The sequence below is a fragment of the Mya arenaria genome, chromosome 10, assembly GCF_026914265.1.
Source record: "Mya arenaria isolate MELC-2E11 chromosome 10, ASM2691426v1".
Classification (NCBI taxonomy): domain Eukaryota; kingdom Metazoa; phylum Mollusca; class Bivalvia; order Myida; family Myidae; genus Mya; species Mya arenaria.
In genome coordinates, this window is record NC_069131.1 from 64299604 (window position 1) to 64314741 (window position 15138).

The following is a 15138-nucleotide window of genomic DNA, read 5'->3' on the forward strand; positions in this document are numbered from 1 at the left end:
GATATTTGGAGGGTACAATCGTAATGCTGTGGGGTTTTTTATGTCAAAAATAACCATCTATATGCGTGTTGAATGGGCAATATATAAAGTTAAAACATTCATATTGATAGAGATGTTTTATTAGACAGAAAACAAAAGAACTGTTTACACAAATTGACACAGTTGTAAGATATGATAAAAATAAGTTTATATGTATCGTAAATTTATCACAGACTGTTCGTTTATCACAAAATTATAATTGTATATACAGTTGATTAAAAGAATTTTTAAAAAAAATTTTTTTCATGTACACCAATGTTGCAATAAAATATATGTTAGGTTGGCACTTGGCATTTGGGACTTAACAATTTTGTAAATTAATAGATGTTTTAACAAAATCAGAGAAAGAAAACAGACTCTATAACGTAACAATTATTCTAACAACAATAACAACAGCAACAACAACAATGAATTTGATTCAGCAACATGTTATAATTGTCATGAATTTTTATAAGGTATACGATCTAAAAATGTTAATTAATTCTGTTTTTAAGCACTTTAGCCTATTGCTGAATGAAATTCATCCATAATATATATATACTTGCCCAGTTTCTGACAAAGATATACCAAAATATAATTATTTATAACAATTAACTGAAGTTTTACTATGAAACCGAGCTATTTGGCATCCTTACAATATGTGTGAATTAAAAACTTATGCAACAAATAAATTATTTTTTATGGTCTCAGTAAATACTGTTACAATATGTAACATTAATATGATTCTTGGAATGTTTGTAGTATCAAGCATTTGTATAAAAAAAGAAAATTGCATGTATATTTGCTGATATTGAAACCTGTTTCAATAATGTTAATTTTTTGTTATTCACAGTTGCAACCTTAAGTGTAAATAGGGCATGGACAGGCACTTGGTTACCCATGGACTGGGTTCTTTGTGACGGGTACCTGATACATTTTAAGAGTATCCCGTACCCGATTAGTACAGCAGTAATTTTACATTATGTTTGTCAATGGGAATGACAGGGATTTTTCTTCATCATGTACTTTTTCATTATGTATATATTGATATGTGTCGTGGGGGTAATTGATGATCACGTACCTGGGTACATAATTTCTACTCGTCCATGCACTGAGTATAACATACATAACAATGCTCAGTAATGTATTCACAGTTGCAACATTAAGTATAACATACATAAACAATGCTCAGTAATGTATTCACAGTTGCAACATCAAGTATAACATACATAACAATGCTCAGTAATGTATTCACAGTTGCAACATTAAGTATAACATACATAAACAATGCTCAGTAATGTATTCACAGTTGCAACATCAAGTATAACATACATAAACAATGCTCAGTAATATATTCACAGTTGCAACATTAAGTATAACATACTTAAACAATGCTCAGTAATGTATTCACAGTTGCAACATTAAGTATAACATACATAAACAATGCTCAGTAATGTATTCACAGTTGCAACATCAAGTATAACATACATAAACAATGCTCAGTAATATATTCACAGTTGCAACATCAAGTATAACATACTTAAACAATGCTCAGTAATGTATTCACAGTTGCAACATCAAGTATAACATACATAACAATGCTCAGTAATGTATTCACAGTTGCAACATTTAGTATAACATACATAAACAATGCTCAGTAATGTATTCACAGTTGCAACATTAAGTATAACATACATAAACAATGCTCAGTAATGTATTCACAGTTGCAACATCAAGTATAACATACATAAACAATGCTTAGTAATTTATTCACAGTTGCAACATTAAGTATAACAAACATAAACAATGCTCAGTAATGTATTCACAGTTGCAACATCAAGTATAACATACATAAACAATGCTCAGTAATATATTCACAGTTGCAACATTAAGTATAACATACATAAACAATGCTCAGTAATGTATTCACAGTTGCAACATCAAGTATAACATACATAAACAATGCTCAGTAATATATTCACAGTTGCAACATCAAGTATAACATACATAAACAATGCTCAGTAATGTATTCACAGTTACAACATCAAGTATAACATACATAAACAATGCTCAGTAATGTATTCACAGTTGCAACATCAAGTATAACATACATAAACAACACTCAAGACTTGTAACACAAAAGTTTGGCACAGTGGTGCTTTCTAATTGGGTGAATTTAAACCCAGTGCACACAGAAGATAAAACAAATAATGCTAACTAATGCTACAGAAAAGTCACTTTAATAAGGTGGAAACTAATATAATGATGGACTTATTGCTTTTCATTCCAGGGGCCTTATTCATAAAGCTTGATCATTTTCAGCTTAGTAAAATAAATCAAGTATTTATCAAAGAATATTTTAAATACCCCCCCCCCCCCCCTTTTAATCAAATTTATATATATGTATGCATTTATTTTTTTGACCTTTATTTGCCTTTTATCATTTTTTGGTGGAAAAATATTGCTATTTTCTACTAAGTTTGAGAAACTCACTTACATGCTTTCTGAATACGCCCCAGATCACAGACAGTTAAAAAATAGACAAAATAATATATTAAGTGCTCAGATAAATTTGCATAGGGTGTAATTTCTATTTCATATCCATAAATTCTCTGATATTATAATACATTGGCCGTGTTGTACATCCCTACAGTTACATTGCACCCATTTCATATGTTCTTATACATCAAACTTTGGATCCATTGAATAGAAACTTTTTTTGTCAAAGGGATGTAACTCCTTTGGCACTGTTGGTCTTCTATTTCACCATGACCTCTAGATAGATCAAAAGCAAAATAAACACTGTATGAAGATGAAATATGAAAAAGGTAAAAAAAGCAGGGCATTTTGCATACATTTTTAAATTGAATTGATTGTCATGTATGATATATTTCATAACCCAAAAAGCTTTAGGATTTTAGAACATAACAAATATGTTTATTCTGAAACTTTGCAGTAATAATTCCAAAGTAAAAAACTTATGAAAGCTGTTTTACGGAATGAATCTTACCAGATATTGTCAATCAAACTAAAAAACAGAGAAGTTAAATAGGATTGCTTTTCAGGAATATTGATTGAAAGAATGATCAAATAATGCTTCTGTAGATAAGATAGGGCCAGATACAAGACCCTTGGTTCAAATTGAACCTTAGATAAACAGTAAGGTACAGAATAAGATGGGAATTTAATGTAAGCTTCAACCAGTGATCATTCATTAATGTCAGAAAATAAATACATCCAACAATAGTTATGTCAGTGATCAATATGAACCTATACTTGTCAATAAGAATGATTAAATCTATTATGCAATAAACTTGAATATAGGTCTACATTTATTCTTATCATACATATAAGGCTTATTAATGCTATATGTATCAAATAGAAAAATATGCATCGAATTGAATTGAATTGAATTTTGTATAATTTTTGTAAAAACTGACAATTTAATGAGCTGCCAATTTCAACATTATACACATTATATTATAATTCTTGCTAAACAATCTTTATAATACATTCTAGGCTCATTTGACCATTTTAGACTTAATTTTCTGTCTCAGAAGCTTTTTCAAAATGTTTAATTATTAAAAGGTATTCATGTTTAACAGCAGCTTGTAATATCTGGTTTAAATGTTAATTTGTGGTAAATGTAATCAATAATTCTATTCTGAAGTTTTTGTGGGTAATATTAGTCATGGACTTATGAAAGCTTTTAAAAAAGACATTATCTATTTGTAAGAGGATTTAATTTTAAAAATACGTTGATATTGGCACATTGCCGATTATAAAATATGGTTTAGATTAGTATAACTGGCCTGATTTCAATGCTAATACATAATATGTTCTATAAAGTGTTAGTCATTAATTTTGGCTGTATAATCAACATTCCATGTCAAAATTACAACATTCAATGTAAAATTGAATAAAAGACATAACACAATACTAACAATGTTAAAATCACAGTTCAAATGATCACAGATAAGAAACATGGAATGTACCGAAAAATATAACTTAAAAATAAATAAATTAACACTGGTGTTAAACTAATAATGATTTAATTATGGTATTTCATTAAGGGAGATCTCTAGTGCATTTCATTATTTTGTTCAACATTTTAAAAAAAGATTTTGCATCAGATATCTTGTGCTAGCTATTTCCATATCTAAAAGTACTTCTCTTTAGTTTTGTCTGCTTTTAGAGCAGAAATTTGATTGATAGAAAGATAGAATAATTTATTGCCAGTCAGGTGCAAACTATGTAAATTATGATAAACCGTTCACATGTTATCTTTTGGCTATTTTGTATGATCTTGAAATGATTTTATTTGCTAAATTTTCTCCACCGATTATTCAATATTTTGGTCATGTTATAATAAAAAAAAAATGTAATAACCAGTTGATACAAATGGTAACTGATTGTTTCAGAGCAGTCCTGTTAAACTCAATATTTCCAGGGCCTGTCATCGCCTTTCATGCTGATAGGGGGACACACGGACACGGGAAGCTGGTGGTGGTTGTTTGAGCTTGATTTCTCCCGTCCCATGCTCTTCCTTGATTGTTTACTGTGCCGAGATCGGCTTCGCCTTGCATGGCTGTGCGACTGGCTTTGTCCAATCTTTGGTAGCTGTAGATAGTCTGTTTGTACAACAGACCCGTCAACATCATCATAAGCCGGAATATGTCTCTTCTCTTGATTCTGTCGTCTAATGGGGCTCAAGTCGTTCACCATATTTTTTAGTGTCATTAATGTCTGTTGTTTTTCCATATGTTTCACATGGATTTTCTCCAACCTCTCGCATTTAATTTCCAGGTCTTGCATCAGATGTTTTACCCTCTCTGTCTCATGTGTAGCATTTGCAAGTCTGTTGATTGTTCCTTTTAGTTCTTCTTCCTTATCATTTAATGTTTGTTCAAGTTTGTTTCTCTTCCTTTCCAGGGCATCAAGCTTATGCTTCATGTTAGCAAACTCCTCTTTTTCATGTTCCCTATTCTCTACGTATGTTTCCAGCACATCATGTAGAGCATATTCACAATTGTCTAGTCCAAGAACACTAAAACAACCCTTAATTTCATTCTGCAAGTCCTCAACATTTTTGTCCATCTCTTTGACTTTGGATTCAATCATTTCAAGAGTAATTTCTTCCATTTCATTGTCATCAAAGTCACACTCTGACTCATTACTGTCCATGTTTTCACTCTTGACTTCCTCGTCCGTTGCATTCATGTCTTTTTTGAACATTCCGTAAACCTTCTTAAGAACGCTGTTTTCAATGTCTTTAGCATTAACAGCAGAGGCATCTAACTGAGCTGCATCAACTGTACTGTCTAGGCTGTTTCTGCGATGATCGTGAACATATATCAGATCATTTTCCGGGTTTTTAAGATGTTTGTACAGGAATTTTCTAATGTCTTTTTTGTCTTCCTCACAGAGTCTCTTTTTGTTTCCAAACTGTTCATGCACGTAGATGTCTACTCTCTCTTTCAACGTAAGCATATCAGGTTCTGAAATGTAGAAAATCAGAAGATTGAAATCAATTTAAAATGTTGGTCTGAATTACAAATAAAATGCCAAAAAATAAATATAAGATTATTCTTGTTGGATTACAGATATCTGAGGGTAACATTACTATTGTGCTCTGCTGAATATCTGGTCCGAATATCACAAAAAAACTTCAGGCAAATCTCTACCTCAATCTCATCTCATTTTACCACAGAACCACATAACATGATTCAAAATTTGATTGTTTTTTACTCCTTTTAAAAGTTCATTCTTCCATAGATTATGTTGATAAAAATATTTTTGTCAAATTTATTGATTTATTTTTTTATTTTTGAGTGATTTATTAAGTACATTGTATACACCAGAAATCATTGTCAATTTAATGCAAAGAAGAATGCGTTTTACTTGCTTTGAAACAGAGTAAAACATTGGTGATCTAAATATTGTCATGCTATTTTTTGAATAAATGAGTTGAGACTATGATTGAGAAATTGTAGTATTTTTGTGATAGTGAATATATTCATTCATATTTGTGGAATGCATTGTACTGTATTTGAAATAGAAACTTGTTTGATAACCATTCATAGTTGTAGAGATCGTAAATGTAAAAAAATCTTATCTTTTTCAAATCTATTGTGTTAATAAATGTTGAGAGATAACACCAGTGTTTTTTTCACCAATTTGTGAAAATTGCCTCTTAGAGTTGTGAAAATAGTGACAAAATGACTATCATAGTATATTTCAAACAAAGAAACAAAGCAAAGCTTAATTTTAAAACAGATGATGGATTTGACGAAAAGTTTTTGTAAAAAAAGTTTTCTTTTGGGTTTGTTAATGGGGTTGAAATTTTAGTGGAAAAAAAACCCCTCACTGAACACAGTTATTGATCATAATTATAATGATTAATTTGCAGTTCATTCATGAAAGTGAAATTAATCTCTTAATTTGGGAACGGTTAATAGCCTATAATGCCTGCATGTCATACGGCTTAGGGTATCTAAACTTTTTATGAATTTTTAAATGTCTGGTTTCTCCCTATTCTTTAGGTATCAAATGATAGGTATTTATATGCAGTAATAGAAAATGTCAAAAAGTGACGGTAAAAAGAAAACAAAAATTTTTGAATGTGGAACATGGCACATTGGTCAGCTCATGTCTGGTTTCTGTTGAAATAAAAAGCAATTAGATACAAACTGCGATAACTATATTGTCATTTATTTTACACACAGTCAAACTCTGTTGGCTCGAAATCCTTCTGGCTCAAACTGGATGTAAAGGACGGATTTCTTTATACTGAAGGTAAACATTCCCATTTGGCCCGAATTTTCAGGCTCAAGGTATTAAATATGCCGGTCTCTGAGGGAGCTTGAGCCAATGAGGTTCGACTGTATAACTTATCAGAAAGCATTATCTTTCAAATAATATTAAAATTGTATGGAGACACCAGGCATCAAAATGTGACATTATGGCTTATGGCTTATCAGAGAACTTATTTGTGGGTCAGTTTCCTTTAGAGCTTTATATGTCTTTCAACACTAAAGTTGAAGTCCACCTCAGTAAAACCTTTCCAATCTTATTTCAATTGGAGCATTATAATTCTGCAACCTCAAAATCATTGTGATTTTATGGACAATGCACATGTTCAATGATTCATTATATATGAATTTGAATGCTGAAAACTTCAAAGTATTTCTCCATTTGACCTTTTAGCCAGAAAAATAATGTAGAAAACTTTTAAGTGGTAAGAAAGAAAGAAAACTATGTAACTAAAAGAGATCTGACTCTCTGGTCTTTATCCTTACAAAGCCACACACACAAAAGAAAGCTTATTTAAAGTAGGCTGGGCATTTTGTGGTTACTGGTCAATTAATCATAGCTTTTTGATAAAAAAAAATATAATTTGTTAAAGCACAAAGAGATTTTTGTGTAAAATGTTCTATTATTAAAAGAGTTCTGACACAGATAATTTTATTAAAATTGTAATACCAGTTCATATTATAGGCATATTTAACTTCTTTGTAGAACTGATTCAAATGATGGAAAATGATCTCATCTAGCAAATGACCCATTACCGTTTTAATGTAACTACCTTCAGTTTCTAGCATCAGTTAAAGAACTTTTTAGTCAAATTTAGTAGCAAGAATTAGCAAAGATTCCTTCAGAAAACGTTACACAAACCTCTATGAGAACCGTCGTCTGTAAAGATTTGGATAAAACTATTTAGTAAGAAATACTCATAAACTTAACTGAACATAATTATGAAATGTATAGTGTTTACACTGATGTCACCACCAAGGGGATCACCAAACAGATTCAGATTTAGCAGGCTCCTGATAAACATGACCACTAAAGTTCCATGTGTTATTCAGCAGTTTAAACATGGGTATGACCACTTGCTTCAGGAGAGACATTTGCACCAACACCGGAAAAAGTATTATTTCTTTTTTCTTTTTTAAGCAATAAATATTACCTAATCATTTATAATCCTACCCTATTTCCAATTAAGTCATACAAATGTTAAGTAAGCAAAACTGAACTAACTAAGAGAGTTCATTTTCTCAATTTAAACAATACAACAAAAACAAAATATTTGATCTCAATTTTCCCCTCATCTAAAACCAAACAAACCGAAAAAGAGGGAAACAGAAAAAAACATAGAAAAGGCCATTATTTTAATAGTCTACCTGTTTTGAGTGCAATTTTATGGTGAGTTTTCTTCAGGTCGTCAGCGAGCCAGTAGTAGGTGTCTTGAAGAGCATGTACGAACATGTCAAATGCCCGTGGTCCGCGTCGGGTCAGTAACAGCAGCATCTTTGACACGCGCTCCTTCCGCGTCTTCTCGGCCTGAAGTGAGAATGAGGAATTAGTAGAAGTATGGACTATATGGTGTCCTTACATAGCATGTTGGAACTAAGTGTCACAAGCTTATGGTCAGCATAGGATCATAAGCAATGGTCGATGATGAATCAAGAGCAATTGTCTATGATGGATCAAGAGCAATGGTATATGATTGTTGGATCAAGAGCAATGGTCTATGATGGATCAAGAGCAATGGTATATGATGGATCGAGAGCAATGGTCTATGATTGTTGGATTAAGAGCAATGGTCTATGATGGATCAAGAGCAATGGTCTATGATGGATCAAGAGCAATTGTCTTTGATGGATCAAGAACAATGGCCTGTTGGATCAAGAGCAATGGTCTTTGATGGATCAAGAGCAATTGTCTATGATGGATCAAGAGCAATGGTCTATGATGGATCAAGAGCAATTGTCTATGATGGATCAAGAGCAATGGTAAATTAAAATAAATATGGGTGTCTGATTTTGTAGAGAGTCTGAACTCTTAGGTGAATAACAGTAGATTTTCAACTACAAGTGTCAAAAATATCATAGATTGTGTATGTTGGATGTATATTTTAAACTACAAGTGTCAAACATATCATATATTGTGCATGTTGGATGTACATTTTAAACTACAAGTGTAAAATGTTGTACAGATTGTGTATTTTGGATGAACATTTTCAGCTACAAGTGTCAAAAATATCATAGATTGTATATGTTGGATGAACATTTTAAACTACAAGTGTCCTTAACTAATCAGGAGCAGAAGCCACTTCTCTGCCTCATTTCAAATTCTGTTACAAGAAAGACTAGATGTTTAAAAGAAAATGAGAACCAAATTAAATAAAATAACTGAAAAAGATTGAAAATATTTTGGCTTGAAATCTCATGCTTATAATATCCTAAAATATAACATGATATTTTAGAAAACAGTGAAGTATTAACAATGGAAGAGAAATATAAGAATATGTGAAATTATTGCCAAAAAATAGTGATACAAATGAGTATTCAAAATGCATTTGTTTTAAAAGTTATAAAAAATAGTTATATTACCTTAATTTCCTCAATCATGTCTTCATTAAAAATTCCATAGTGAAGAAATTTGGCTGTCATGTCTGCTGTGATGTCCAAATCCCGTGTGAGGTCGGGATTGTGAATCCGCAGGGTCCGGCGTTGAGACTCATTCATTTTAGTCGCTTGTTTGAGTTAAATATTCCACATAAACATTCTTTCTTCTTTGAGGTTTTCACAAAAAACGTAAAGGTATTGATGTCCAATTGATATTTTTTTCTTAATAATTGGTAATATTAAGTCCACAATTTTTCACCTTTGAAAGAAAATTTCAATACACTTATCTCTTTTTTCCAAATGTAGAATTGTTTTATGAACCCTTTAATTTATTTGTAAAGTATTGCTTGTTATTGTAATTCCAAAATGGGTTATTTTTTGTTTATTTTAATGATGTCATGTAAACCTGGATTTAACAAGCGCCAAAAAATGAGATCGACCGTCCGTTGGCACCCACAACTACACTGAGAGTTCTTAAACTTGAAGGAATTCAATAACCGATAGTTTAAACTGACACTGAACGCTTGGTATCACTACAAAGACCAATAATCCGTTCTTATCTTTACATGGAGCATATTTGCCAAAAATCTTTAAATGGTCAAGACCCGTATTGAAATAATTCTTACTTATCTCAGCAGGGTTCAATACATTCTCAATAGGAAATTTGCCTGCCTTTGTTCCCTTACAATTAAAACTAATTGTTTAAACTGCAAAATATTCATTGAAATTCGTAATTGTTTTGATAATGATTGTCTCTATATATGGATTGTAAACTGAGCTTTTAAAGCATGTTTAATTTCTTTCATTTAACTGCTTTAACCTCATGTGTTTTTTCAAAGAAAAATAGTGAAGGATAGGCTTAAAGGGAAAGAGAAAAAAACGCTTATTCTATTTTATGTTATTATGTTATTTTCATAGAAAAAAAAACCCCATTGATTATTATTACTTTATTTAGTAGGATACAGACATATTGCAGACTCTGAAAGGCACATACTCAATTTTGACCCATGTATTTGTTTATATTTACAAACAGGTTGTATTCGGTGTCAAACACTTTTTATGCCCCCCTTCGAAGAAGAGGGGTATATTGCTTTGCACATGTCGGTTAGTCGGTAGGTCGGTTGGTTGGTCGGTCGGTCCGTCGGTAGACCAAAGCTTGTCCGAGTGATAACTCAACAATTCTTGAACATATGGTCATCAAACTTGACGTGAAGGTTGGGCCTGACCTGTAGATGACCCTTATTGATTTTAGGGCTCATCAGGTCAAAGGTCAAGGTCACAGTGACCTTAACTGATAAAATAATTTTAAAGCTTGTCCAAGTGATAACTCAACAATGCCTAGACCTATGGTCATCAATCTTGATATGGAAGTTGGGCCTGACCAGAAGATGACCCCTATTGTTTTGAGGGGTCATCGGGTCAAAGGCCATAGTCACAGTGACCTTAACTGATAAAATAATTTTAAAGCTTGTCCGAGTGATAACTCGACAATGCCTGCACCCATGGCCCTCAAACTTGACTTGGAGGTTGGACCTGACCAGTAGATAATCCCTATTGATTAAAGGGCTCATCGGGTCAAAGGCCAAGGTCACAGTGACCTTAAATGATAAAAGTTGTCCGAGTGATAACTCTACAATGCCTGTACCCATTGCCCTCAAACCTGACTTGGAGGTTGGGTCTGACCAGTAGATGACCCCTATTGATTTTTGGGGTCATTGGGCCAAAAGTCAGGGTCACAGTGACCTTAAATGATAAAGGCTTGTCCGAATGATAAGTCGACAATGCCTGCACCCATGGCCCTTAAACTTGACTTGGAGGTTGGGCCTGACCAATAGATGACCCCTATTGATTTAAGTGGTCATCAGGTCAAAGGTCAAGGTCACAGTGACCTTTAATGATAAAAGGTTGTCCGAGTGATAACTGTACAATGCCTGCACCCAAGGCTCTCAAACCTGACTTGGAGGTTGAGTCTGACCAGTAGATGACCCCTATTGATTTTTGGGGTCATTGGGCCTAAAGTCAGGGTCACAGTGACCTTGAATGATAAAGGGTTGTCCGAGTGATAACTGGACAATGCCTGCACCCATGGCCCTCAAACTTGACTTGGAGGTTGGGCTTAACCAGTAGATGACCCCTATTGATTTTAGGGGTCAAAGGGCCAACGGTCAAAGTCACAGTGACCTTGAATGATAAAAGGTTGTCCGAGTGATAACTCAACAATGCCTGCACCTATGACCCTCAAACCTGACTTGAAGGTTGGGCCTGACCAGTAGATGACCCCTATTAATTTGGGGGGTCATCGGGCCAAAATTCAAAGTCACAGTGACCTTGAATAGTAACGTGTTGTCCAAGTTATAACTTGACAATGCCTGCACCCATGGCCCTCAAACTTAAGATGGAGATTGGGCTTGACTAGAAGATGACCCCTATTGATTTCAGGGGTCATCAGGCCAACATCAAGGTCACAGTGACCTTAAATGATAATGGGTTGTCCGAGTGATAACTTGACAATGCCTGCACCCATGGCCCTCAAACTTGACTTGGAGGATGGGCCTGACCAGTAGATAACCCCTATTGATTTTAGGGGTCATCAGGTCAAAGGTCAAGGTCACAGTGACCTTTAAGGCAAACTTAACAATTCATTGACCTATTATCATCAAACTTGACATGAAGGTTGGCCCTGACTAGCAGATGACCCCCTTTTGATTTTGGGGGTCTTCGAGCCAGAGTTCAAGGTCACAGTGACCTTTAATGCAAAAAAGTTAGCAAAACTTCTCCCAGTGATATCTCAACAATGCCTGGACCTATGATCATCAAACTTGACATTGAGACTGAGCCTGACGAGTAGATGACCCCTATTGATTTTAGGAGCCATCAGATCAAAGGTCATGGTCACAGTGACCTTGAATAAAAAAAACTTGTCTGTGTGATAACTTGACAATGCCTGCAGCCATGGCCCTGAAACTTGACATTCGGGTTTTTGGTGACCATCTGATGACTCCTATGGATTTTGAGGTCATAGAGTCAAAGGACATGGTCATAACACACTCCACCTCACACTTTGAATGGTCATAATCTTAAAACGGCATCCAAGGTCAGTGACAAATCAGCTGTCATTTCGGTCCAAGCATATTTCATTCAATTGTCCATATAATCCTGACAACATGGCGCTCAGGGGGTGCATAATGTTTGACAAACATCTCTTGTTATAAATAATCTGACTTATAGCGAAACATATCAACAGAAATGGAAAACTTTATTCAAAAGTATGTTCAGGTAACCCAAAGAACATAAACGCTAGTATTTGAATGTAAGCCAGTTTCAAGGGAATAAATACAAATTGTATATTATGTTTTGTAAATTCTTATGCACACTTATCATCTTATCATATGTCGCCAAAATACTCTGTCACAGCAATGAAGTGGATAGGGTCGTGCTTACAGACAGAGACAACCCTGGTTCAATCCCTCATGCTGGCGCAGCATTTATTTATTTTTTTATACTCTGTCATTGAAAGGGACATATTATATTTTCACCTATGGCCTATGAGCGGGCGGGCAGCGTCTAGTATGTTTTCCGATCAATAACTTTATAAGTATTAGTCAAATCAACACCAAAGTTGGTCAGAATGCGTATCATCATTATATCTCGGACAGTTTCAATAACCAGCCAAATATTTTTACAAAGAAACGGTGGCCTTTAAATTTGACCTGATATATTGTCGCCAATATGATCAATAACATGTCAAAAGACCTCTTGAATTTTTTCTCGTTTATTTGCTCAACCCAGGATTTGACCAGTCCTTAGTACTTTCATAAGCATAAACAGTTGTACAAATATTTGAATAGGCTATAACATTTTAAAGATATTTAAATATATTTTTCATATCAACTTTTAGCTTCCAGTTGGTAGTTCTAATTGCTCTTTTTGTGTTTGCATAGTCCAAATATATTTCATAAAGCTGTTTTGAAGGCCACAAATTGGACACCATAAATATCATAACCAATAATTTGGTGTCAGGTGAGGTCTACATTGTTTATGTGAAGTGGGCTCTGAATAAAAGACTTTGGAAGATTTTTAGCTCACAGTAGTTTGATTGGAATGAACTCCCGCTTAATGGTGTCATTTGACCTGTACAAAATTAAGTGACATTTAACCTAAACTATTTTTTTTCTTTGGATTTATCAAAGGAGTCTCTCCTACCAATTGAAATTAGACTTTCGGATGAACAAGTCTGAATTCTTATTCTATTGCATGGAATCATATTTTTGAACAAGCCTTGCTATATAAACTTCAGAATTTGAGCAAGCCCGGAAGACATTTCACCAGTGCAGGGCTTGCGGCAAGGCTTGTGCTAATTTCGACCACTGAGAATACAACCTACATTTCCAACCAATGAGGTTGCAGATAGGCAACCATGAAGTAGTAGACTTAATCATTAAGAATTTCAACGTTCGCGCGTGTTTAAAGGTCCGCCTGCCAATCATCCGATACACAATCCCTGCTTCAGATTTTGAATCGGCAATGTATCAGCCAATGAGGTTGTATTCTAAGTCAGTTAGATGACATGAAGTGAATTCTTAATGATTAAGAAGGACTCGTTTGCTATGCTCACTCCGCCCATTCTTAATCATTAAGAATTCACTTCATGTCATCTAAGTCTGACTAAATTAAATAACTATGAAATACTGCAGTTAAACAATGTCAGAAAATCATGAACAGCCTAAATATGATATAAGATGTTGAGGCATTTCGAGATTTTCTGACATGAATTTAAACTACTGTGCTTGAGCTCAGCTGGACACAACCCGTACAGACATCATCATTTGCTGATAGTGAGCTATTATGACCACCCGTTGTTTGTCATCCGTCATGTAAGGTTTGCTATGCATCATCAATATTAAAATAGAAAAAAAGGCAAGGAAAAAGACACATATTTTTCACTTCTTACATTTAATCAATCTGTTAACTCATTGACATTGACAATATTGGAGAAATAAACCAGCCAGGATCAAGTGTCATATTTATACCAGGTTGAACCATTCAGGAGGTCACACCGATCCTCTACAGGGGGCAGTACTCATTGTTTGAGTTGGTTTCCCTCGGTCAAACAGATCCACAACGGGGGGGGGGGGCAGATCACGTTGTTCATGTTGGTTCCCCTCGTAGATATCAACCTTGAAACTAGTTACAGGTGTTGAATGGAGTTTCCCTGTATAATTGAGGACCTGGCACAGTACGGACTTAACTCGATATTAACATAAGGGGAGATATATGCATTGTGAGCTGAGCTCATTAACTTTTGTCAGTGGTAGTTCAGTGTTCGATTTCCGACTGATCAAGCTATTATTAGACATTACTATCTCTTTTTACCAATATCCTTAAGGCTGCCAGCGAAATTTAATCTTATCAGAATTGTGAACCCATGAACTCTTTTCAGTGAGAATGAATTTGCATTGACGTCATTTGGCTAATTTGAATATGTATTTGCTATTATAAGTAAATTTTGAAGGCTTGATAGATACCACTTATTATGCCATTATGTCTATTTTAACAAGATAAATATTTGAATAGCATTGTGAATGTCATTCTGCAAAGGGGTTTTGAAAGTCTGTTTAACATGTTATATAAATGATGTTGAAAAGAATTCTCTTATATTTGATATCTTTTTATTGCAGGATTAGTTCTTAAATAAAAGAAAGAAGAATACTTC

The 15138-nt window shown here is 33.9% G+C and overlaps 2 protein-coding genes across 2 annotated transcripts in view; one reads left to right on the forward strand and one right to left on the reverse strand.

Moving 5' to 3' along the window:
• Positions 1–15138, forward strand: part of LOC128205674 (uncharacterized) — a 266905-nt gene that overhangs the window by 31246 nt on the left and 220521 nt on the right. The gene's annotated exons all lie outside the window — the stretch shown is intronic.
• On the reverse strand, positions 102–9930 carry LOC128205662 (uncharacterized). Its single transcript, XM_052907477.1, has 3 exons — positions 9411–9930; positions 8199–8358; positions 102–5516 (listed from the first exon to the last, which is right to left on the reverse strand). The coding sequence occupies exons 1-3, from the start codon at positions 9543–9545 to the stop codon at positions 4456–4458; spliced, it is 1356 nt and encodes a 451-aa protein (XP_052763437.1). The 5' UTR covers positions 9546–9930; the 3' UTR covers positions 102–4455.